Genomic DNA, 25690 nt, shown 5'->3' with positions numbered 1-25690 from the left:
TCATTGCAACTTTTTAAAAGATAAATGGCTTATTGTTAAGAACAAAGGACACCTGTCAGAATCATGCTTTAGAGAAGATTTATTCAATTTTTCTTATGAAGCAGAAATAAAATTTAGAAAATACTATTACACAGTTTTTATGAATTACAGAGCTTCCTTAGGATTCAAGTTATAAAGTGTTTTTGCCCTAAAAATATTTTATGTGTAATTCCAGTATCAGCACACACTGTATTTAGCTTTTATCACTGATTTAACACTTTGTAGCTGCCAGCTGACTGACCTCTTTCTTTTGTGAAAGGTGTTGCAGAGAGCCATAATGCAACTAAGTAAACACTGTTTATGCTTTAAGTGGCAGGAACCTGCTATTTTCACAAGGCATTAAAACGTCACACGAAGAGGCACAAGAAAAGCAGCAACAACCAAATACAGACAACAGTGATTATAAAACAAAAGTCTGACAGCGACTTTTTAAATACATTCAGTTTAAGGCAAAGGATTCATTTACATAGATTAAACTCAACTGTTACAAAACCAGCAAGAGTTTGGATGCTGCAGAACTGGGCAGCTATTTAGTATGGTCTTTATCTTGATGAAATCGTTACAATTTATAAATATATAACACATAAAGAATACACTAATCCAGTTTTCACACAAAAAAGAGCTGTAACATGTATTTGGTAATTATGGTAAAAGTGTTTGCAGTTTTATCATTGTTTATATTACCATGCAGCTGAAAGAACTGAACAATACATTAGTAGGTAGAGGTATGTATTGATAATAAAATCTCAGAATCTGAAGAATCTCTGATGGCAGTGGAGATGCACATTGGTGGAGTCGACCACATGACATGACAGAACACGACACGCTGCACTAACGTCTGAAGTATGAACGGTGAAATGGTGCCATTGAAGTTAAAGAGTGTGAAGGCATTCATTTCAAAAGAAAGAAAGAAACACTATAGCAGTCAGTGTCACAGTTAACACAAGTGGATTGTAAGATATTAATTCCCAAAGTCTGTGGCCCTGTGTTGTATTTAAAATTCCATATCATTCTTTCACAACAACCTGATACTAATCAGGCAAAAATTATTAAATTTATATTTTTGTAGGTGCCATGAAGACAAAATCATTTTTTTGAACCTCAACAATTAACATGAACTTCAAAGCATCAGTATCAATTGAAATACTGTATTTTATTTTACCTTCATCCTTACCATAAATAAAAAATAATAGAATACTGTACAAATACTTAAAAACAATACATACACAGACAACACATACAGTACATCCTAAAAATACCTTTTCATTTCCTTCTGCAGTGTGTTTGAGCTACACCAAAGCTGAAAGCTGTTGTCCCTCTGCTGAAAAGGTTATAATGGTCAATCAGTGCTTCCCACAGATTTAGATAATATGATTAATATTATACGAATTATGGAATATAATATTATAATACAGATTAATAATGTGAAAGTCTTTGATTATAGTGTTAAATGAAGTCAAATTTCTATACACTGTATCTTATTTAAGCATCTACACAGTGAGTACATTGAAATGTACATGCAACAAGACAGTGTATCCTTTTGGCAATTAAAACCTACATCCAGTGATTAATTTTACCTATTAATTGACAGTTCTTTAATTGTTAGGCTATGCTTTCAGCTCAGCATAATGACTATTCTTTCATTCGACCTGTGAGGCCTCCAAGGAAATCTAGAAGCTGATCTTTGTGTGTAATTGTTATGGGATTTCAGAATAATTCTCTGTTGAAAAGTTAACCTCATTTTCTTTTTTTCTGGCTGAAGGAGTGCAGTCAGTGAAACGGGCTGTAATAGAGAGTTTGGAGTGAAAACTTATGAGACTCTCAGGTTTTAATGATGTATTGTGAGTACTGTACAGCCCATTAGAGATGATGACATGCACAGAAGTAATCCTCTGTGAGAGTACAGTTACTGTAGGTCCCATAGGAAGAGAGTGAGGATGTGTCAGGACGCCACTAGAAGGGTGTGTCCATCTGGCTGCACTTTGCAGCAGGTGATACCACCCCATAGCTTCTCTCCTGCCACCTCAGCCACTGCATGTGAACCTCTTTCTGGACCTGTCAAACACACACGCACAAACACAAAAAAATACTAGTAAGATGATGCCGTCACAGCTCATATGTCACATATACTGTTTAAATCATTATGTAATTGGTCTTCAAAGTTTTTTAATAAAAAAGAATCTCATTTCATATGTCTTTGTCATGCTGTTATATAATTTACTTAAAGAGGACATATCATGCACATTTTCAGGTTTATATTTTTTATTCTGGGGCTCTACTGGCATCTTTGCATGATTTACAGTTCAAAAAACTCCAAATGTATCTTATACTGGCTCTGTCTGAAAAAGGCTGTTTCCTGTCTCTTTAAGCCCCCCTCCGAGAAGCCCACTCTGTTCTGATTGGTTAGCCTCCGGAGGCTACGTAAACAAAGTAGTTTTAGTAGTAGTAGGATTTCACTTCTTTTTCTGGTTCCTTATTCAAAATGTCAGCTTCTCAAATACATTTGTACATGTTTGAGCCCAAATCCTATCTGAAATATTCGAGTGGATAACCTTAGCAACAATCTTAGCATCAAAAGTTACAGACGGCTATTTGTGGGCATGAGTGAACCATCGGACGTCATCACGAGGAAGAAGTAGAGGTAACTTTGCGAACAGTGTTCAGAGCAGGCTGAAGCTCTGGCTTTTGACTTGCAGGGAGCATTATTACATACATTCACCTCAAGTTTTAGAACTTTAACCATGTTTAACATGGTCATCCAACATTATAACAGTATATAAATGACAGAAAATCATAAAAAATATGTTATGTCTCCTTTAAAGAAATAGTTCAACATTTTGGGAAATATGATTATTTGCTTTTTTGCAAAGATTTCGATGAGAGAATTGATACTACTCTCATATATGTAATATAATGCTACAGCCAGCTGCTGGTTAGCTTAGTTTAGCACAGAGACTGACAATGGGGAAACAGCTTGCCTAGTTCTGCCCAAAGGAAACTATTTTTTAGCCAGATTAAACCAACAAGATATAGAGTGAATTAGTGAGCTTTAGAGGTCCTGGTAGGCCAGCCATTTCCCACTGTTTCCAGTCTTTATGCTTAGCTAAGCTAACAGACTGCTGGCTGTAGCCTTACATTTAGCAGACAGATGCGACTGGAGTATTGACCTTCTTATCTAACTCTGCAAAAAAGCAAATAAGACTATTTTCCAATATGTCCAACTATTCCTTTAACTTGAAGCCGCACCAAAGAACCCCAAAAGGTTCAATCTTGATAGGTAAACCTGAACTCTAAAGTCCATTATTTGTTCCCTTTGCAGGGATGACAAGTCATTTTATTGGTTATTGGATATTAAGTAATCTAAGGTATTTATTCGGTGTATTATTGGAGTATCAGTGAAATTTGTGAAACATTGGAAATAATAGATTCCTCCAGGCATCAGAACAATAATCATTGATAAAGCACAACTGCTTTACAAGGGCATATAGATTCAGATTTATTGTATAATCGATTAGTCTGTAAAATAATTGAGTGACTTTTAAGTATTACTCAAGTGGCCCTAAAGCATCTAACAGATGAACTTGGGTTTTGAGTGTTGCCCTCAGACTGTCTGGGGCTGGCCTCACATTAACCTTGGTGGTGACATAAGTGCTCTGGGTCCTTCCTTTATGCAATAAGGGTAGAAGTGGCAAATATTTTTTTACCATTTAAGCTCTAAACCACTCGCCTCTCACAGGCATCTGATCTGGGTACACAGGTGTATTATGCAACAGTGCTGCAAATGATCTGTGCGGTTTGTTAAACACGTTATAGTAAACGCTTGAGAGTGGTGTGGCTTGCACTGACCTCTTGATTGAGAAAGCAATAGAGAATTGCTACGAGAAGCCCCTGTAAGAGAGATGATTTTAATCATTAACATTTAGGGATTAGTCAACATCATTAGAAGGTTGCTCATATGAAGATAGCTTAAATGTCACACGCAAATGAAAGCTGATAGGTTGAAGAACGAGCCGTGGCATTGAATACAGGTCAGGAAAATGTTTCGCTCACACAGCCAGCAATCAAGAGTGGAATAATGAATGGTTAATTATACAGTGCTGTGAGCCATGTATGATCTAAAGGAGAAGGCTTTGCTGTCTTTCCTTTCATCTTTACTCTGAAACATGCAGAAAAATTGGTACCTCCCTTAATAAACAGACCGTTGCAGATAATAAGACACTGTTGTTACCAACAGATTTTTGAGTGTGACATTTTTTCACACTTCCTTGCCAAATTACTTTAAATTCTCAACGGGAAGGGGCACAGGAGCTAAATCACATTTGGGGGAGCTGGCTTGCAACTTTTCAAAGGTTACATGTCTTTGACAGATCCAAACACTGTGTGCTAAGCCGCCGTCACATTCTCAGCAACACAGCACTGCTTTTGCACTAATTAACTAATAAAATGATCCTTTATTGTGTTTTTTCAATTGCATAACTGGCGTTAAGCATTTTACTGAACAGCAATCCAATAAATCCAGCTTTTATCTGTTATCCTTTTTATATTATGTAGTTGTTTTGAGGTAAAATAATATAGGTATGATTTTAATTAACAGCATTTGTAAATTAGCACTTATAGATCCAACTTTCATTACTGTATGCAATATGTATAAAAGTGTAGGAGAGGTTGAGTGTTTATACATGTGTGTACCTGGAAGGATCCCATGCAGAGCTCGATACACAGGCGCAGGTTAATGTTGAAGTAGTCGGGCAGAAAATTGAAGAACATGTAGTGAGTGCCAAACAATGGGATGAGGAGGAGGGTAGACTTAGTCAGGCGTCTGTTGCACAGAAGAAAAGAAATAAGAGGCGAGATGTGAAGATACTTGAGGGAGTCAGCCAGTCACCATCTGGCCAGAGGGAGCAGTCTCCCATCTCCAGAACTGTTTTGAATACATGGACTGGATATATTTGCACAATATGCCATCCATGACTATATTACAGAACCCACAGACTCTGTGCTAACCTATATCCACCTCTGCACAGTGGCTGTCATAACCGAAAAAAACATATGCACCTTCCCAACCAAGAACTCTGAGTGACTGTTGAGGTTTGCCAGCTGCTGAAAGCCCAAGATGCAGCTTTTAAATCCGGTGACAGCGAGGCCTATAGGACAGTCAGAGCCAACCACAATTAGGGCATCAAAACTGCCAAGCTCACCTACACCACATGATTGAGGACTACTTCTCCAATAATGCCGACCCTTGATGACTGACTGACTATAAAGGCTCTAACAGCCATTCCCCATTGCACTTATTTTATGTCTTATTCTTATTTTGTGCCCCCCAAGCCTCGTTTCATTACACATGGCTATGTCTAATGACAATAAAGTTGAATTGAATTGAATTTAATTTAATTGAATTGAATTGAATTAAATTTAACACGTCTAATCTGAATGCTGCTCCCGATAGCGTCATGCCTGCAGCCTCACTAATAATCAGTGGCCAATCAAGAGGATACTTGTGTGTATGTGTATGTGTGTGTGTGTGTGTGTGTGTGTGTGTGTGTGTGTGTGTGTGTGTGTGTCAGGCTGTACGTGAGTGGAAAGGTAGCAGCAGGTGCATGATTCAGAGTGAGGATATTAAAATGTGAATGAAGAGGTAATGTTTTTTTTTGTGTAGGGGTGCAATTAAGTCAAGCATCACTTAACTTACCTTTGGTATGTTATAAGATCCTGATATACATGATGTGCCCGAAAACTCTCAGCCAATTAGTGAGCCTAGTTCAATTAGAAATTCTGATAAGCCTTTTGGGAAGTGGAAAGGTAGACGTGACCATACTGAGAGTCAGTGGTGACACAATGAATTATACATTGCCCACTACGGTGAGTCAACAGTTTTCACACAACTTGCATCCTTCCCAACATCAAAGTGTCTTCTTATGAGAGAGAAAAAGTATTTGAAAAAGTGTCCATCAGACTGAAAAAACTTAAGAGTTTGAGATAAACAAGTCACACAGAAACAACAAAAAGATGAAAGCTAAATATGAGAAAATCATACATAAGCCTAAAGAAAGCTTGGAGTTGGTCATGTCTGGTTGAAATGGACTTCTTCTTCGGGTAATTATGTATCAAGTGATGACTGAAGTAGAAGATACTGTATCATTTCTGAGTTCATCCACTCATCCTGTGTCTAAGTCTGTGTGTGCAGCTAAAGGATTACCTGTATTGAGAGGAGTTATTGAACTGGATCAGACGAGGATTGAGCTTCTGTATGAGAATTCTGATGATGTTCATGAAGAACAAAAAGTTGACCTGTTGATAGAAAAAGCAAGAATATAAAACTAAGAGAAAAATGTTCTGCTTTAATACGCTAAAGCCCTGACAGATACTGTATCAAATGTCACTTACAACAGTGTAATTATTGAATGTCATGGCAGCAATATGGGCAGCCAAGTGTGTAGTTGACTAAGTCTGGTGTGAGGTCAGTTTTCAGCACGCTAGTCTAACGTGCATAAAGGAAGTTTTTTCCAAATCATTTCTCAGAAACCATCTCTAAAAAGAAGGTAAACAAACTGTCTATATAACAATATGTAATTGGCATAATTGTGATGGCCACACTCGCAGCAGTCCATTATGTTGTTTGTTCAGGCACAATGGGAGCATTTACCGCGATAGACACAACAATTGGTCCCTTGATGATCCACCAATAGGGCGAGTCCTCGTTGATGTCCCAACATCTATATGGGAAGACATTTTGAGATGTGCACTTTAGTCAGTCAACATATGTTCACAGATAAACCTATTGCAGTTTGCAATGAAAAATAATGGTGCTTGCAGGGATGGGAGTAATGATTTATACAAACTCTGTGTCCTCAAAATATACCCTGGATCCAATCCACAATACAATGAAGAGCACGGGTACACCTGTAGAAAAGAAGAAAAACCAAACAAGTCATGTCAGTGAGACATCATCATGCTAAGTTGGTTGAATGTAATGACAACAATGACAACATGCTGAATTTTCTAACATCTGCATTGATTTGTGCTGCTAGAAATTAAAGCTGCAACGATTAATCGATTAGTCGATCAACAGAAAATTAATTGGCAACTAGCTTTTGTCATTTTTCAAGCAAAAATGCTCATTTTGCTTGAAAAATATTTTGTGGTTCCAGCTTCTCATATGTGACAATTCGCTGTATTTTTTGTCATATATGTCAGTGAATTTTGGACTTAAGGATCGTGGCCTCTAAAAACTGTGAATGCAATTTTTTCACTGTTTTTTAATATTTCATAGACTCATAGATTCATCATTTAAATAATCAACAGATTATTGATAATGAAAATACACAAAATCAAAATGAATTGAATACTTCAGATGCATTAGACATGTACAGCACAGTATATAATACACCATACATGTACAGTATCTGCAAGTTCTCATCAACTTCTTGCCTCCCTACCACTGGGACAAATCTATGTACATACTTGGCGAGTAAAGGGTCAGTGAGTGTCTCCTACTGTATGCAGTGGCCCCTTTCATCTAATTTGAATTCTTAAGAAAAACAACTTGAACATTTTTTGAAAAAACATTCAAACCACAACCAAAAACAAGTACATTAGAAGTGACTGCCACAGGGATGTAAATTTAATTTCGGTTTGTTTGTTAATTATAGCGGATTCCACTTGGCCAGGAGAGGTTTTCGGCTGAATTAAAATAATAAGCTGGGGATGTTGGCCCATGGCAGTCTGTCTGCTTCTTATTGTCCCTGATGAGACACTCCTTTGAAACAGAGAACTGTAATACACCTCAAATGAAACTGTCTGAAATCAGTCATCCGATTTTGGAGAACAATGCATCTTCTAGTGTGTTCCAGTTTTTAAAGAATTTCAATGTTACCTTATCCTACACCATGACATTCATGAGAGTGGAAGAAATTATATATTTTGGCAGTAAGCTTGGAGTTTTAAAATATGTGCTAACTGGCAGTAATTAAAGGTCAAAGTTTTAAACTCTCCCTGAGCGTAAACCTGTGGCTACATTAAGTAAACAGTGAAACTAGTAAGTTGCTGGTCTGGTTTTGACGACACACAGAAATCATGCAGAGACATACTATATAGTACTATCATTGTAGGGAAGCTCAGATTACATATGAACATCCTTCAATTGTGAGTTAAACAAGTTTGCAGATTTGACAGAAAAATCTAGAAAAAAACTACCATGTGGATTGAGTAAAAAAGTATAATACCAGCAACACAAGGCAAAGAGCTGAACTGACAACTGCAAATCACAGTACAAGTATTTGTGCACCTCAGGAGAAAAAGCAGTCACTGGGACATCATATTATAGGAATACTGATAAAAACACGTCTATTTTCTAAGATCTAAAAGTAGAAACTCACTCTGCATATGATGTACAGGCTGCATAAACAGGATAAACAATGACGCCTTGACCAACACAAACCAATGAGAACTTGCTTGCCCTCCTAAACTTTTCAAGCCTTTTGCATTAATAACAGCTGATGATTTTAGCATGGCATTACTGGCCAGATAAATATTTTTGCTGGTCTTATTTAGAAGTGCAACTCCCCGTGAGCCAACACACATTTAATATAGAAATGAAAACTCATGTATCTGTAAATGATGCAGTCTCCTCATTTTGCAACCTACAGACTTATTACCTACTAATGTCTAAGAAGCACCCTACTTTATTTTTCAGCTTTTTTGTTAGAGTATATTTCATATAGGATACTGTATTTCAAATGTGGGTCATCTAATACTGGAATAAAACTGAAAGAAACTGCCTGGCAAGGTTCTCACCCCATCCCAGCAGGCTGAAGCCCCAGAGACATCGACGGCTGTGATTGAAGGAGGAGAGTAGCAGGGAATTGAGGTAGAGGGCCTCCACCAGGAGCCAGAAAAAATTGGTCATTACACAGTAGTGACAGAAGACCACAGAGGCTTTACAGGCAAACTGGACAGAATAAAAAACAGGAGAGGAAAGAAGGGCTGGGAGTGAATTGAAAGGAGGGATTAGTATGAGAGAGGAGTACGTGAGGAAAACAATGCATAAATATGAGAACAGGGATATCTGCCCAGAGGAATTTCTTAATGCAAGCGACAACCTCTTGTCCTCATCGTCATTATCTTACTGTGGAAAGGGTGCAGTGGTTGGTGTCTTCGCTTGAAAACAGAGTAGCATCCTTTATAAACACCGCTACAGATTTGAGGATGAAAGTAATGAAGAGCTGGATGTGGATAAAGTTCCTGGCACAACGCAGCCTCCTGTTGGGAACACAGACGACACACATAATAAATATATATTGTAATGTTGTCTCATGCATAAATAATATATATATATATAGATAGATATAGATATAGGTCGGGGGTTCGAATCCCGGCCAGGGCGGGTAACACATATCCAGTGTGGACCCTTAGGCAAGGTCCTTGATGCTGCTGGCCTACCTCAGTATGAGTGAAAAGTATGAGTGAAAGTATGAGTCACACCGGCACGGACGTTGCCTGGATCAACAAGGTCTGCGTCAGGTGTTGGGGAACCAGGACACCCTGATGAGAAATGGGCTACTGGAACAAGACATAGATGGAGCAGGGCAGAGAATAGGGATCTGTTGGAATGCTACTATACAAGTAACCCCGATGAGAGGGGATACATGCAGAAGTTGTGGGATATATGGATGCTTCGAAACCCCACATCTAAGCTTACAAAGAAACAACTACTAGCTCAGTGTTCCAACATCCGCAAACACCAACTGCTATCACAACTAGAGATTGATGAGGTACAACGAACATGCTACGGCAAGGGGGAGCCAGGAAGACAGGTCAGAGGGGAGATATCATCATCCTCCCCACACTCCGAGATTGGGTACCAAGCCCCAACAAGCCCTTACGACCTTAACACAAGGGCAACTGACCTAAGAATGACTATCATGACTAAGCTGGACTCCCAGCACCCCCGTAGCCGATTACCAAGGCTAAGTGACAAAATACCCTCTGAAAGTCTGCTAGAGGATGTGAGCGCTACATACTATCCCTACTAGGACCATAACTGAGACCAATCAGCTGATATACACCACAGCAACAGTGATCCTAGAGATGCTTGGCTACAAGATGAACACCGTAAGCCACAAAGAGCATTACCCCCCATGGAGAAGGAGGCTGGAGGCCAAGATCAAGGCAACACGGAGAGAAGTTAGTCAACTCTCAGAGCTACAGAAAGGTGTGGGGACGAAAGGATGCCCAGGAAGTACAACAAGCTGTCTATACCTGAGGCACTGGAGACTGCCAAGTGAGTACTCTCAGTGGCAAGGTAATAACATGAGAACAGATCCTCCCAGGGCTGAGACTGAACAATACTTATGGATAGCATAGGGGAGAAGGAGGCATCACATAACACCAATGCTCAATGGCTAGTGGATCTAAGAGCAGACCACAGCAAGATCCAGTGACCATTACAATGGCAGACATCCAAGAAAGAGTGTCAGGTATGAAGAGCTGGACAGCACCAAGCCTGGACATGATCCACACCTACTGGCTAAAGAAACTGACTGCACTCCATGAACGCCTGGCAGCACAAATGAACCAGCTGCTGATGGATGGGATGCACCCAGAATGGTTAACCCACGGGCGGACAGTCCTGATCATGAAGGACCCCCAGAAGGGCACAATCTCATCCAACTACCAATAACCTGCCTCTGTACAATATGGAAGCTCCTGTCAGGCATCATAGCGGCTAAGATGAATAGGCACATGGCCCGATACATGAGCTGAGCCCAGAAAGGAATTGGTAGCAATACCAGGGGTGCTAAGCACCAGCTACTGGTCGATAGAGCAGTCACCCAAGACTGCAAGACCAGGCAGACCAACCTGTGCACCGCCTGGATTGACTAAAAGAAAGCCTATGACTCAATGCCACACACATGGATACTGGAATGCTTGGAAATGTACAACATCAACAGGATACTAAGAGCCTTCATCAAGAACTCAATAGGGCTGTGGAAAACAACTCTGGAGGCCAACTCAAAGCCAATTGCACAAGTTACCATCAAGTGCGGTATATACCAAGGTGATGCACTATCCCCACTGCTGTTCTGCATAGGCCTGAACCCCCTCAGCCAGATCATGTCAAAGAGTGGCTATGGGTACCGGTTCCGAAGCGGAACAACCATCAGTCACCTCCTTTACATGGATAGCATCAAGTTGTATGCCAGGAATGAGCGAGACGTCGACTCACTGATCCACCTCACCAGGATATACAGCAACGACATCGGAATGTCATTCGGACTAGATAAGTGTGGTCAGATGGTATCGAAGAGAGGGAAGATGATCAGAACTGAGGGGGTTGAACTACCAGAAGGCAGCATTGCAGATGTTCAGGACAGCTACAAATACCTTGGGATCCCGCAAGCAAATGGGAACCTTGAGGAGGCCGCAAGGAAGTCAGCCACAGCCAAATACCTACACAGAGTAAGGCAGGTCCTGAAAAGTTGGCTGAACGGGAAGAACAAGATACGGGCCATCAACACGTACGCCCTGCCAGTCATCAGATACCACGCTGGTATAATAAGCTGGCCAAAGGATTAGGTAGAGGCCACTGATATCAAGACAAGAAAGCTCCTCACAATACATGGAGGGTTTCACCCCAAGTCCAGCACCCTGAGACTGTACACTAAGCGGAACGAGGGAGGCCGAGGACTGATGAGCGTCAGAGCCACTGTCCAGGACGAAACAACCAACATCCAGGAATACATAAGATGGCCCCCAAAGATGAACTGCTAAGTGAATACCTCAGGCACCAGAAACCCGATGATGCAGAGGAGGAGGAGGAACCATCATGGAGGGACAAGCCCCTACATGGCATGTACCACTGACAGATAGAAGAAATGGCTGATATCAAGAAATCCTACCAGTGGCTGGAAAAAGCTGGACTGAAGGACAGCATAGAAGCACTAATCATGCCAGCACAAGAACAGGCACTTAGTACAAGATCAATAGAGGCAGGGATCTACCACACCAGACAGGACCCCAGGTGCAGGCTGTGCAAAGATGCTCCTGACACAGTTCAGCACATAATAGCAGGGTTTAAAATGCAGGCAGGAACAGCGTACATGGAACGCCATAACCAAATGGCTGGCATAGTGTACAGGAACATCTGCACTGAGTATGGGCTGGAAGTCCCAAGGTCACAATGGAAGACACCTCCTAAGGTGGTTGAGAATGATCAAGCCAAGATCCTGTGGGACTTCCAGATCCAGACTGACAAGCTGGTGATGGCTAACCAACCAGACATCGTGGTGATTGACAAACAACAGAAGAAGGCAGTAGTGATAGACATAGCAATCCCAAGCGACAGCAACATCAAGAAGAAGGAACATGAGAAGATCGAAAAATATCAAGGGCTGAAAGAGGAGCTAGAAAAGATGTGGGGAGTGAAGGCAACAGTGGTGCCAGTGGTAATTGGAGCACTGGGGGCTGTGACCCACAAACTGGGAGAGTGGCTCCAGCAGATTCCAGGTACAACATCTGAGGTGTCTGTCCAGAAGAGCGCAGTCCTAGGAACAGCTAAGATACTGCGCAGAACCCTCAAACTCCCAGGCCTCTGGTAGAGGACCCGATCTTGAGGAAGACACACCACCACCCCCCATGGGAGGGGGGTGAAAAGGGGATTTATATATATATATATATATATATATATGTGTGTGTGTGTGTGTGTGTATATATACGTTTCTCAGGTTTTCATTTTATACAGTAGAGTAAAAATTTAAATTTCCTGCTTTACAACATGCTGTTTAATGAAGTGATTCACCTATACGTCATGAACAGTACAGGCAGGCAGCTGCTACAGTTTTAAATAAAATCTAAAAGGGAAACCAAAAATGTAAATGAGCAAATGGGTGTTTAGCTATCATTTCAAAGTGGTTTCATGACAAACTGAGTATATTTATGAAAGCACACACCAGCTGGAGAGAGAAAAAAGAGAACATTAATCAGGAGGTTTTATGTTGCTGCTACTGCTTTTAAACCAGTGAACCAAAGAGCCTGGTGGGTGGGTGTGAAGAGACCCTTGACACCATGTCAATCACTTGCTAAGTGGACGATGGCACCTGTTTTCTCAGCTCCATGTCAAAGAGGGTCCAATTCCAAGAAGGAAAATATTGAAACTGAGAGGTACAACATAAATGATGGTAATATTTAGCATCATAAAACCATGACAATTTTGTTTTTATGTGGGGTTTCAAACTTTTTGGCTTTAAACCTTCTTTGTTTGAAAGGGGGTCATTAACATTGGCACATATTCTCGTATTTATATCTTCTGGACACATTTTTGGGGAGGTCCCAACTTCTTTATAATTTCTTCTAGAATCTTCAAACCTCAAAAAGTTCAGCTCATTTCGGACATTTGTGCTACTATTCAGATTTGTCTTTCATATTTTTTAAGGTGTTAAACTTTATCTCAACTTTTTTGCCCTTTCAAATGAATGGACGTAGTGTTCAAGCTTATAATATTCCATCAATCTCTGAGCCTTTTCAACTCCACTTCAACCTCGTTCCTTAATGCATACTTTCACCTAGAAGCTTCATTCAAAGCCTCCACCCTTTGTACTTTATCACATTAGTTCAGTGTTTTCATACTTTTCATAGTTTTTCTATAATCACAGTTTCAGTTAGATGAAATTTCACCTACAGTTTCTCTGACTCTTCAACTGCTTTCACTTCTTAAATGTCAACTAGGATTTTTGAGCTTAAATTGGCAGTTCAGCTTCTTTCAAGTCAAGTCAGGTCAATTTTTGTTTATATCATAAATTAAAAATTTGCTTCATCTGTTTTACTGATGAAAAATGGAGTAAAGATCTGCTGTCTACCTGTGTATTGGAAAACCTGAACTTAACTGAATCTCGTCTGGTCATACCTGAAGAGCAGCAGAATCAGCACAGCGACAGTCAGCACCACCAGAGAGACGCTGTAACCAGCGGTGTAAATCAGTTTCACTGTGGCAAAGTATGACTGCTCTGTCTGAAGGCAAAATGAGAAAGAAAATTTGGTATAAGATGTTATACTAAAATATCAAAGCTTTACAAAATGCTGTCAGGCTTCAAAATGAATGTAATGTCTCAAAATGAGACCAAATTGCACACAAGCTTGAAACTCAACTGTACTGAAAAGATGACTGTGGCATAACTGCAAACTTTTTCCATATTTTGTCTAATGGCAGTAAATCTGGACTAAGCAGACTCCTGGAATGACTCAAATAAGTACACAAAAAGCTACTTAATTACAGTAAAATCAGAACTTGTAATTAGTGACTTTCCACCCCTGCTATCAGAAGACTAAAAAGGTCTTTTGTAATTCATGACAAAAGATGTTCTGAATAGCACCAAAAGTAGTTTTCTTGTAATTATCCTCTGAAAAACACTGTTAAGTATGATTTTCTCTTGTGAAAGAAGATAATCTCCACTATTATCCGATGGATGACAATTAATTCACTTACCACTTAGCTAAAGTATTTTCGCATGAGCCACATTTGTGTTTGAATGGGTTTTCTTTTGTTCTCTAAAGAGGCAGCGAAGCAGTAATCTATGTGCTCAAATCTCAGCCAAAAAGGAAAACAAAAAGCTGGTATATGGGCAGCAATTTCACTTCATCACAGTCTGGCAGATCACAGTAACATTTTGACAAGAACTCCCTGAAACATGATATAGTTTTCTTTCTAATTTAACTTGTTTGGTCTGTTGATTTATGAAATTACAACATGTGGGATCAGGTTCTTTTTTTGACCTCCTGATCCTTTTGTTCTCCTGTTTCTGTTGGTTCTCTCCCTTTTTCTATTGGTTGTCTCCTTGTTCCTGATGCTTCTGCACCCATCTTTAATTCCTTCAGCCTGACCACTCCACTGTCATTCTGGGGTCTCTCGTTTCTCAGTCTGACATCCACACCCGCCTCGCCCCCCAAAAACTCTCACCTCAAGAATGTCATCATCCACACTGCAGGCGATGTGGTATGGTGGGAAGGGCCTGGACCAACCTCCATTAGTGCAGTTGCGGCTTACTGACCCTAAGGTGAAAGGTCAAGAGATCAAGTCAACACAGCCATGAAGAGATTAGCTTCAGTTTAGAATCACTAACTCATCAAGATAAATTTATCCAGGTGAAATGTTTGGTGTTTAGCCATGCTAGCAATGTGGCTCTTCAGATGTTGACCGATGTTGGTCCATCACTTTGATCCAGACTGAAATATCTCAACGTCTATCAGGTGGATTGTCATGAAATTTTTGTACAGACATTCATGGTCCACAGAGGATGAATGCTACTGACCTCAGTGATCCCCTGACTGTTCCCCTAGCACCACCATGTTTTAAAGATGATTTTTTTTCAGGCTTTTTTGCCTTTATTTGATAGACACAGTAGAGACAAGAAACTAGGGAGAGACAGAGAGAGGGGTATGATGTGCAACACAGGTCCCCCAGCTGGAAGTTGACCCGTGGACATTGCAGTTATATGGTTTGCCCCCAACCATGAGGTTTTAATGAAAACAGTCTCACCAACTATTGGATGAATTGCCATGGAATTTGGTACAGACATTCATGGTTCCCAGAGGATAAATCCTAATGACTCTGACTTTTCCTCTAGTGCCCTCATCAGGTCAGAGCTGTCACAATCCTGTCACTGTCCTGTCATTCCTGTCTTTTTTATGTTATTTTCTTGTACTCCTGTACTCCTCCCCAGCCTGCTTTTCTCTCCACACCTGCCCCACATCAGCCTCATCAGCCCTACACTGCTCCCATTGTTCCCGCCAGCCAATCAGCTCCTTGCCTCCTATCTAGTCACCTGTTCCCTATTCCCTCTTAGTTCAGTCTCTATTTAAGTCCTGTTGTTCAGTTCAGTCTTTGTCAGATTGTCTGTTCTGTTTAGCTTTGCCTGCCTGGACTCCTGAGTCCTCTTCTTAGGTGTTGAAATAAATATTAATTCTTCAGTTCCTGTTGTATGCTGTCTCCTGCATTTGGGTGCACCTGGTCCGCTCCATATAACATGAGTTATCACTTATTCTGTGAAATATCTCATGATCTACTGAATGTGCTAGCACAATTTTTTTTACAGATATTTATGATATCCAGATAAGATATCCTAATGACCTTAGTGCCATTTTTAGTTCAATTTATTAATTTGTCCAATGTTTTGGTTTATGTCCAACTTCCTGCAAAACAACATTCCCATGAGCCTCAGCTGTAGCCTACTAATTATCTACTGTTCCATGTTCAACTAACATGTTGAAAATGGTTAACATAATGTAACATGTTAGTTAGCTGTTATAATTGTGAGCATGTTAGCATGCTGATGTTAGCATTAATTCAAATCACCACTGTGCTTACGTACAGCCTCACAGAGGCGCTAGCAGGGCTGTAGACTCTTATTGTTCAGACATTACTAAATAATAGTGTAATACATAATGTCAAGGCACCTCTTGTTTTCTGCTTTTGTAAAACACTTCCATCACTATCTGCTTACGTTCACAAAGCTGCTAATTTACATGTTAAGAGAAAAACTACAGTAATTTGATTTCAGTCTCCTGGGAAGATCTGGCAAGCCTGAGCACTGAGACTCGGCATGAGTCTGATTCACAATACATTTTTTTTTAAAAGACTAAATTAATGACTGAATGAATAAATCAATATACATACTTTATGAAATCATCGGGATAAAAACACCCTTTCGTTTCATTGGAATAACAATTTAGCTTAATTTTGACTTACAATTGGTGAACATGCTGCTCTTATCATTATCTCAGTCAGATAACCCTCTCACCCTCTCTCTCACAGTGTGATTTTATAGTCACCTGTGCTGTTTTTGAAGAGGGAGAAAACGGCAGGACAAGCTCTGTGGACTGTTTCTCCAACGATAGCATGAGGCCAGCAGACGACTGCATCCCAGAGTGGTTGACAACCTTTTTTGGAGGGTGTAGAGGGGAAGATAAAGTTTAAAAAAAGTAAGTATCAAAGAAGTGAATCAGAAGAAAGATTCCTTTATACACAGTGTCATACGGTGCCGACCAGAAGGCACACTACAGATATACTCATAGAGGTGCAGTATAGAGGTAAATGGGGTGTATCATACTTCCAACAACATCCTTCAAAGCCATGAAATCCGCCTCTGTGTAAATTGTATTAAGACAAAAATGAGGAAACACTGTGAATCTCCAGCAAAGACATTTATCTTGAGATAGATTACATACATAAATCCTTATGTAACTATCCTTAATGGTCTCCTCTACAGATGCATCACAGTGATAGATCACCCAGTACATTTTCATTCTGCAGTTAGGACGCCATCAAGAACCTGCCTTTGATAGCTGATGATTCTCTGTGAAGCATTTACTCCGGCTTAGACTCTTGTACTTAATGTGAACATTTGCAGTATATTTCATATCACAACTAGAATCGTGCTTGAATTTATATGAGTTACTTCTGCAGGCTGATTTGAAAACAGGAAACGCACCTTCTGCACTTCTGTTGCCCTGCTCTGCAATATACTGAAGGCAGTGACGCTCCTCTTTCTCCAGCTGAAATATGTACTCGCATTCAGGGTGCAGGCTCGATAATGCCTAGAGGTAAGAAAGAAGCGAAGAACACAAGGAAGGGATGTGCTATATACAGACACTCAAAGGGAAACTCTGTGACCACGCAGTCGTAATTACACATAGAAGGAGCATTTCATGTGTATAAAAAAATTGCATGTCAATTTATAAAGGGCAGTGACTCAATTTGCCTTTATACTTTACCTTCAGCAATGAATGCTTCCTACTAAAACAGTTGCCTTTTGGTTAAAAAAACTATTTATGTTGGTGGCATTAAACAAAACGATCTTTCATCACAGCGCACAGAGAGAGGGGAGGCTCAGAAAATTAATTAAATGAATCTGATCCTAAGGACACAGATGATTGTCTTGGCCTCCCAACAACTTTGCACTCCATCTATTTTGTGCCACTCAGAGATTCCTCTATGTGTCTGCCCCTGCTCGTCCCTCCATTTCCTGATGTTAAATAAAAACATTATAATCGCATTTGCATTTGATTTCAGCCTGACATTTATCTCAGACTGAAACAAATAAGAAAATCTTGTTTGTGAAGTAAATGTTGAAGGGTAATGTGGGGAGAGGGTGGATGGAAAGAGGACAGGAGGTGTGTTGACTCTGTGGTGATTATGCTTTTGGCTGTATCTCAAAACTGTGAGTGTGTTTCGAGTGCATTGTCATTATTTCTCACTCAATGTGCAACAGTGAACACTTGCTATATATAAATGATGATATAAATGGTTATAAAGTCATACAATCCAACCTCTGTGAAAATGTATACACATTTATGTGTTAGCCATGAATAATTTGTGTAATATTATGATGTTTTTTGAAAATTTTAGCTAATACACCAGATGTTTTTGACAATGAGAACTGATTGGTGGTGAGCAAATATCGTGCACTGTGTCTGTTTGCCAGTTGGTATTGAACAGGTAGTTTACAGTTGGCTTTTAGAGCTTTTTTTGCTGAAGACAGCTGCCTGCTGCGACTGAAAATTACACTATGAGAGCGGTGAGAGTGAACCAAAACAGTAAAGTTGCAGCCAGACAGCTAAACAATGAGCTGAAACATGTTATAGAGCTCTGTATGTTCATGACAACGAGCGACGCCTCTGACGTTACACAGTCATTTGATACATTATTATTATAAAAATATTGATTATGGCCGCTTTAAAATAACTTATCAACTCTTGGTAGAAGTGATATCTTTCATTCTTACATGAAAATCTAAAACCCCAACTTTGTTTAAAATGTTCTATAAAACAACTTATATCTCTAGTCTCTATTGAGAAGGTTAGAAGTAGGTGGAGTATCATGTTTGGATGGATTAAACTCAAGTCATCTATTTTTTATTCCAGGCTGCCGGTGAACTTAAGCAGTCCTGAATCTAAAGGTCAGTCTTCTTTTGTTAGCTTTAACAATGTACTGCAACAGTGTGCTTCCTGATATGTCTTGGTATTTCTGCTAGAGGATCTATCTGTTTCCTTTTAATTTGCCAGTACATGTTGGCATCTTATGGAGGACCATCCTACACAGTTCACCACCTGATTTCCTGTCATATCTGCTTATGTGGTACCTTGATTCTTTCTGTTCTATTATTTAGACTACTGAAACCCATGAGATTTGGTGGCATGTTGGTGCTAACCAGCCCTCATTTTATTATTACACTACAATGATGTTGTTATTAACTTGGAAAGAAACATAATAGCTACTGGTGCAGACTTTACCACAAAAGAAGACTATAAGACTATAAGATAAAATATATCACAGATAGAAGAGATGGAGAGTTAGATTTCTCTCACTTTCATAACATGATCTTTTGTAAGTCTCTGCATGGTCCTCGAAGACATCACTGTCTAGTCATAGCGGCTAGAAAGTGTAAGGCACAATGTGATGTCAGGAGGGATGACTGCATTGTGCGTGCGTGTGTGTGCATGCATGTTGAAAGGAATATGAGAGGAGGACGTGCAGAGAAAAACAAGACAAAACTAGAGGAGAGGGGAAAAAAAGGGAGGCACTTAAAGGCAGAGATGTAATCATGAAGCCCCTCCATTTCAAAAATGACTCCAAATGCTGAGAATGTTTTGCATTTTGTTTTTCCTGAGTAATTTGTAGGCTGCTATTTTCAGTCTCTTCTGTGGTACTTGTAGATGCACAGTCAATAAAACATTGTTAGAGGACAACACAACAGGTCACACAGCCTTCATAAAGTCATCTGTGTTACTGACAGGCATATTGCACAGACTTTTGTCCTTGATTCAGCTCAGTTCCACCTCATTTCTTAAAGACCTGAGGGTAAACGAGTCTCTTTGTGACAAGACGGAGCCAAACTCTTAATGAAGAGAAGCTTCAGAAGCTAAATTCCTCTGGGACCAGACCACAAACACTCCCTCTGGAGAACTCAGATTTCTCCCACTTGGCAGCTTTCTGAGTGTCATCCAATAGGATGCAATGGTTGTGTCTTATAAACATTTCCACTAAAAAGATCTATGAGTTTCTCTGAGGGAGGCAGCAACATCTGCACCCATACAAACCCGCCTGGAGCCATTTCATGAAATGACGTGACTGAGCATCGCCTCGCATAGATATGACTTTTTATTACCATAATGTTGCACTGATTTGAATTGATTACAGGTGTAATGTTACTCAAGAAGAGGGGGTTGTGGCACCAACCTTAAAAAAAACAATGTCAAAATCACTCTGGAAATTGAAGATTTAAAAAAAGCCACACAAGTAGCACACTCTCAATCCTAAGTGCATTTCTTTCATTTTTACTCTTAAAAGTGAAGAAAAATAAGGTGACAAAGAGGATTCAAGAGGTTCCTTACTGTTAAAACAGGGACAAAGATTTAGATTCAAACAAATTAATCTCTTTGGAGAAACACACACTGTTAAAAAAAGATGGGCATACATGAAGAGAAGATAATCTGATGCTCTTACTCATTCAAACTATCAAGTTGAACAGGTGCTGCTTTGAGATTATCACCAAAAGCAAAGCTCAGAGGCTATTGCCAGAGTGTTTGAAGAATTAAAACCCATAATGATGCATATCCAATCAGGAATCATGTATCATGTATATATACTTTATTTGAAAATGGACAAACATAAGTGAAATTGGTTTGGAAAGAAACTCTTCATTCCTGTTTCTCTGACACAATCAGCCCTTTGTCCTCATTTTATGTCTTAGCTGTCAACTTGTTCACCATCTCACATACAAAATGGGACTCAGAGCTTTTGTTTGTGCAGAATAACAAACCAATTTAGTAACTATGTCGAAAAACACATAATACAGAATACACACAAACACAGAAAACTCATCAGAATTGAACACAAACTTTGTGTTGGACTTAAAAATGTCTCCCCCCAATTTTCTTTAGGTAATTAGGACCAAATATGCAAGCTCCCAGGTCCATCTCTCCCTCCATCAATGAGGAATGGAGGCTTTGGAAACAACCAGAACAAATCACTACCCATCCTCTTTGTTCCTAATGCAATGCTAATAATCTAATGAGAGGTGTTATTGTGCAATTTACTCAGCAATTACCTCTTTTCCTGTTCAAAGGCAGGAGAGGGAGGCATGACAAAATGGTTTACCTTATCTCCTGCTGAGACACTAAACTCAGACAATCACAGTTTGCTGGAGGTAAGGATATGTAGGCAGATACGCTGGTATATTGTTCTCTGATGAAAGTATGGTTGTGTAGCTATAATATGTCACTATATGTCAGATGAGGGTCATGTACCACACATGGCTTCCCTGTTTATATGCAAGGAGATGCTGTGAGGACGTTTTCTTCTACATAAGAATGGTTTGCCGTTGAGTGGAGGCGAGCTAAGCTTTGAATGGCAGGGGGTGAGGCATAAAACGGGAGTCAAGACTGGGTGGTTACGATCACCGAGGGTGCATGATGTGCTCATGCATTTCAACTGCATGATGGGATAAAGGGAGACACTATGCTGCATTTAAGAGACAGAAACAGAGATGGAGAAAAATGGGGGAGTGCTCCATAAGATAAGTCTGGATAATATGAGCCATGAAACTAAATGCAAAGCCAAAGGCGCAGTCTGCTGTAAAAATGTTCCCTGAGAGGTGAAGCCCATTATCCACTAACTACCCAAAAAGGGGCCATCGGAGTGGGCTCACTTTGCAGATGTTGCCTTCTATTTTCAACAGCGAATGAGGTACACTTTAACACTGCCGCAGCACTCTGGCACAGTCTGAAAATATATAACATGTTCAGTCAATCAGAAAAGGAGCACAGACACAATCAGTCTCAGATTATTTATACAGATATTAAAGGAACAGTACAACATTTGGGGAAATTTGCTGTCTTGCTGAGAGTTGGAGGAGAAGATTGATATTACAGTGCTTAGCTTAGCTTAGCGTAAAGACTGGAAACAGGGGGAAACTGCTAGCCTGGCTCTTTCCAAATGCAACATAATTAACATGTTAGGCAAGAAAGTGAATAAGTGTATTTCCCAAAATGTGTAACTATTTTAACTGATACATACAACTGAAACAACATAAAGCGAACAGTCTACCTGCTGACCACTTGAGGAATGAATCAGGTTCAGTTCATAACAGTAAGATGCATTATTCATTCTTAACATGCAGTCACCTTTTTCATCCTTTCTTTTTCGTTGTTTTTTTCTCTCAGTGCAACATTTCAATCATATCTGAGTATTCAAAAGAGACCAACCGTACTGTCAGGCTTGTTTGTGGTGATTATGTTTTCTTTTGAGATATGTAACGTGTGTGTGTGTCTATTTGTGTGTGTTTTTATGGACCCCGGTAGTTCATTATAATTCTCTGCAGTCCTGAGCAGTGAAAGACTAGAATGAAGTGGAACGCAGTGATGAGCATCTGCCCTGTTCCTATTCTCTTGCTGCAACACTGATCATCCTACCACCCATTTGCCTGCCGCTTCTCATATTTCTATTCCGTTATGGAAATTAGCAAGGTGGCTATGTAATAATATAAAGCTGTTGATTAAAAAACTGCTGTGTGTCAGGGTGTGACTGCGCATACAAGTGCAACACGGTTCACTGCTGATAGGCAAAAACAAATTGTACACTATGTAAATAATGAGGTAAATAAAACGTACTTATAGTTAAATGGTTGCTCACTTCAATTCCAATAAAGTCAATTCACTTGGTGATGTTCATTATTACAATGTGTGTGTGTGTGTGTGTGTGTGTGTGATGGAAGAGATTCCAATTTTCACGGTTTTGAATGAAATAAATCTAACAGTTCCTATGATAATATCTCAACCTTTCTGCACATTTTCCAATTAAACATAATGCATCTAACACACACACACACACACACACACACACATCTCCAAAGTGTAGGTAGGTCACAGATAATATTAACAGCACTACAAGTAACAATTATTTTCATAATTGATTAATCTGCTGCTTATTTTATTGATTAATCCATTTCTTTTTGTCTATAAAAGGCCAGAAAACAGTGAAAAATATCCATCACACTTTCCAAGAGCCCAGGATGATCTATTCACAGTTCTTATTTTGTCAGTGCAGTCAAAATCCCAAATTCCACATTTTCGCTTAAAACCAAAACAACAAATGATAAACCGATTATTAAAATGGTTATCAATTAATTTTCTGTCACTCAATTAATCAGTTAATCTTTCAGTTCCGCAGCACATAACATCAACCTGATCTTCACATCCACCAGACTTCCATCCCTTTTTTGAACAATAATTAATTAATTAATTTCAGTCATCATTTGTTACGGTGCTGAATCAACACACACAGACAGACAGACAGACAGACAGACAGACACACACACACACACACACACACACACACACACACACACACACACACACACACACACACACAAAGAGTTTCAAACACTTATTCACATTCAGTCAATATTGATCAAATGTCCTCAGAAAGTGATCAGCCTGCTGATCCTCTCCTGCAGTGTCTTTTTTTTTTCAGCTGCCTGCAGACAGATGCGCACATGCAGGTCTGTTAAGTATTTAAATTAAAGCTCATACAACATCACGAGTCCTTAATATGTTTTAAAAATACAAGTCTGGGCAATAGAAGAATAATTAGGAGTAAATTAGTTTGAGTTGCGTACATTTGGACGGTTTTTCTCGCCGATCTTCCTCAAACAAATTTGCGCTTAAGTTTGCTGTAGGCGCGTGGTGTAATCATCATTTTGTCTCACATACTGATGAAGTTGATGTAAATTACTCACAGTTGGAGCCAAGCACAGAGTGAGAAGAATCCCTCTGATCTGGAGACAGGACATGTTGTCGGTTCAGGATCCTTCATCCAACGTGGTGCCTTTATCAATGAGAGCAAACGCACCCCAGCAGGACAGGATGCTGAAAGGATGCTAAACCCCTCTCACTCCCCCAGGTGAAGCCTGAATAAATCCCGCTGTCAAGCTTGCAACAGTAAAAATGGAGGAGTTCCGGTGTAGCTACATGTCCAGAATAAAAGCCTAAATTCACAAGCCGAGCTTCAGGCTTGACTATAAACTTCTGGATATATATATTTTTGCAGATCTCCATAGACATGCAGAGAAATGCATATATTATGATGAAATCATTGACTGTTACAAAAGCAAATAATCCCTATCATGCTTTAATTTTGAAGGCAAACGTGATTCCTGGTTTGGCCTGAAAGCTTCACAGCTGACTTACGGTTTTAACTGAGATGTTCAAAGTTCATCCTTCTGCCTCTCTGCACCTGACTTTGTCCCCGAAAACACTGTGTATGTTAGGCTAATATCAGAGGCTGGATTTGTACTTGTGTAATCAGACTGTTGAGAGGAGCAATGTGCAGGGACTTGAGATACATGAAGACATGAGGCTGCATGGATGAGTGTTTTTGCCAAAAAATGACCGACCTGTGGAGTGGACCTATGATTCTACTACTTGATCATTTCCAAACACAGTTTCTCTTTGTCACATGTAACATAAAACTTTTTGATTGCTCAGCAATTCTATTCCCATTCACAACAATGACAACGATAACGACAACAACGGTGGTTCTCAAACTTTTTCACAAATTAGACCATGTACAGAGCCCCATCTGATAACATTTTTGCTTTAAGACGTTTTGGTATAGAAAATGTATGAAACCCATGACTGAAATAGTCATACATGCTGTCATTGTGTTACTTATAGATGGAATTACAGTGAAAATAAATGATTCCCCTTTTTGCTGGGGACTCCCTGGAACCAACCTCAAGGACCCCTGGGGGTCCCTCTTTGAGAACGGTGGTAACGGTGGTTAAGATCTCCCTCAGACATGTTGTAAGATGTATAAAATGCTCTGCTTTGAATAATGTGTCTGATATGGTTTTTCCAGAAGTCCAATTGCCTCATTAAAACCCTGAAATGACATCTCCTCCTTCTGCCTCATTAAAAATACAAAATCCATTAATATGTAAATATTAATTTCAAAATGTTAACTGCTGGACAAGAAGTCTTCTACTTCAAGGAAAAGGCCATTCTCAGCGTACGTGCACTCGGCTCGGGGCTTCAAGTTTCCACATCATATTTAAATAAGTTGCATACTGGATCACAACTGGCTCCAAACAGGTTGTGATGTCACAGATCATGCATGTAGGCCCGCTCCTTAAACTCTGATATTCGATTTTCGAGCTCAAAGAAACTCTCCACTTTCAGTAGAATGTGGAGACACTCTTCTGGTTTTAAACTCTGCACATAAATCCTTCTGCACTGTGAAGTTCAAACATCCAACTGAAGTAACAGGAAGCAAAACAAACTTTAAGTTTGGGCTGTTTGTTATTTTGTGAAACCATATCGACTCAAAATAGAACTGACAGAAGAAGTATTTGTCTTGTTCTTTTCAACACATCCTGCTTTACAACAACAGAACTAACTTATATTGTTTATATTATAGAGAGTTGTTGTCATCTGTATTCATTTTCCCCTTTAGCTGGAACCCCTTCTCATGTAAATTTGGAAAGGAGGCATTGTGAGACAGAAACATGTTTGTTTGTGAGTTGACGTCTTTGTTCATGTCAGATTTCTGAATGAGCAATGGCAGCACAACAAGATAATGTGTTTATCTTGCTGTTTGTGA

The 25690-nt window shown here is 39.7% G+C and overlaps 1 protein-coding gene across 1 annotated transcript; it reads right to left on the bottom strand.

Annotated features, from left to right (window-relative positions):
* Positions 1-532: 532 nt before the first annotated feature.
* ghrhrl (growth hormone releasing hormone receptor, like) lies at positions 533-24158 on the bottom strand. Its single transcript, XM_044360510.1, has 13 exons — positions 23829-24158; positions 17523-17628; positions 16864-16971; positions 14993-15084; positions 13943-14046; positions 9168-9300; positions 8836-8989; positions 6882-6942; positions 6686-6755; positions 6239-6330; positions 4729-4858; positions 3886-3927; positions 533-2094 (listed from the first exon to the last, which is right to left on the bottom strand). Exons 1-13 carry the CDS (start codon positions 23880-23882, stop codon positions 1993-1995), a joined length of 1248 nt encoding a protein of 415 aa, XP_044216445.1. The 5' UTR covers positions 23883-24158; the 3' UTR covers positions 533-1992.
* Between the last annotated feature and the right edge of the window lie 1532 nt (positions 24159-25690).

This window comes from Thunnus albacares, chromosome 9 (genome assembly GCF_914725855.1).
Source record: "Thunnus albacares chromosome 9, fThuAlb1.1, whole genome shotgun sequence".
Lineage (NCBI taxonomy): Eukaryota > Metazoa > Chordata > Actinopteri > Scombriformes > Scombridae > Thunnus > Thunnus albacares.
Note: the sequence above shows the minus strand (reverse complement) of the source record. Positions and strands in the feature narration are given on the sequence as shown.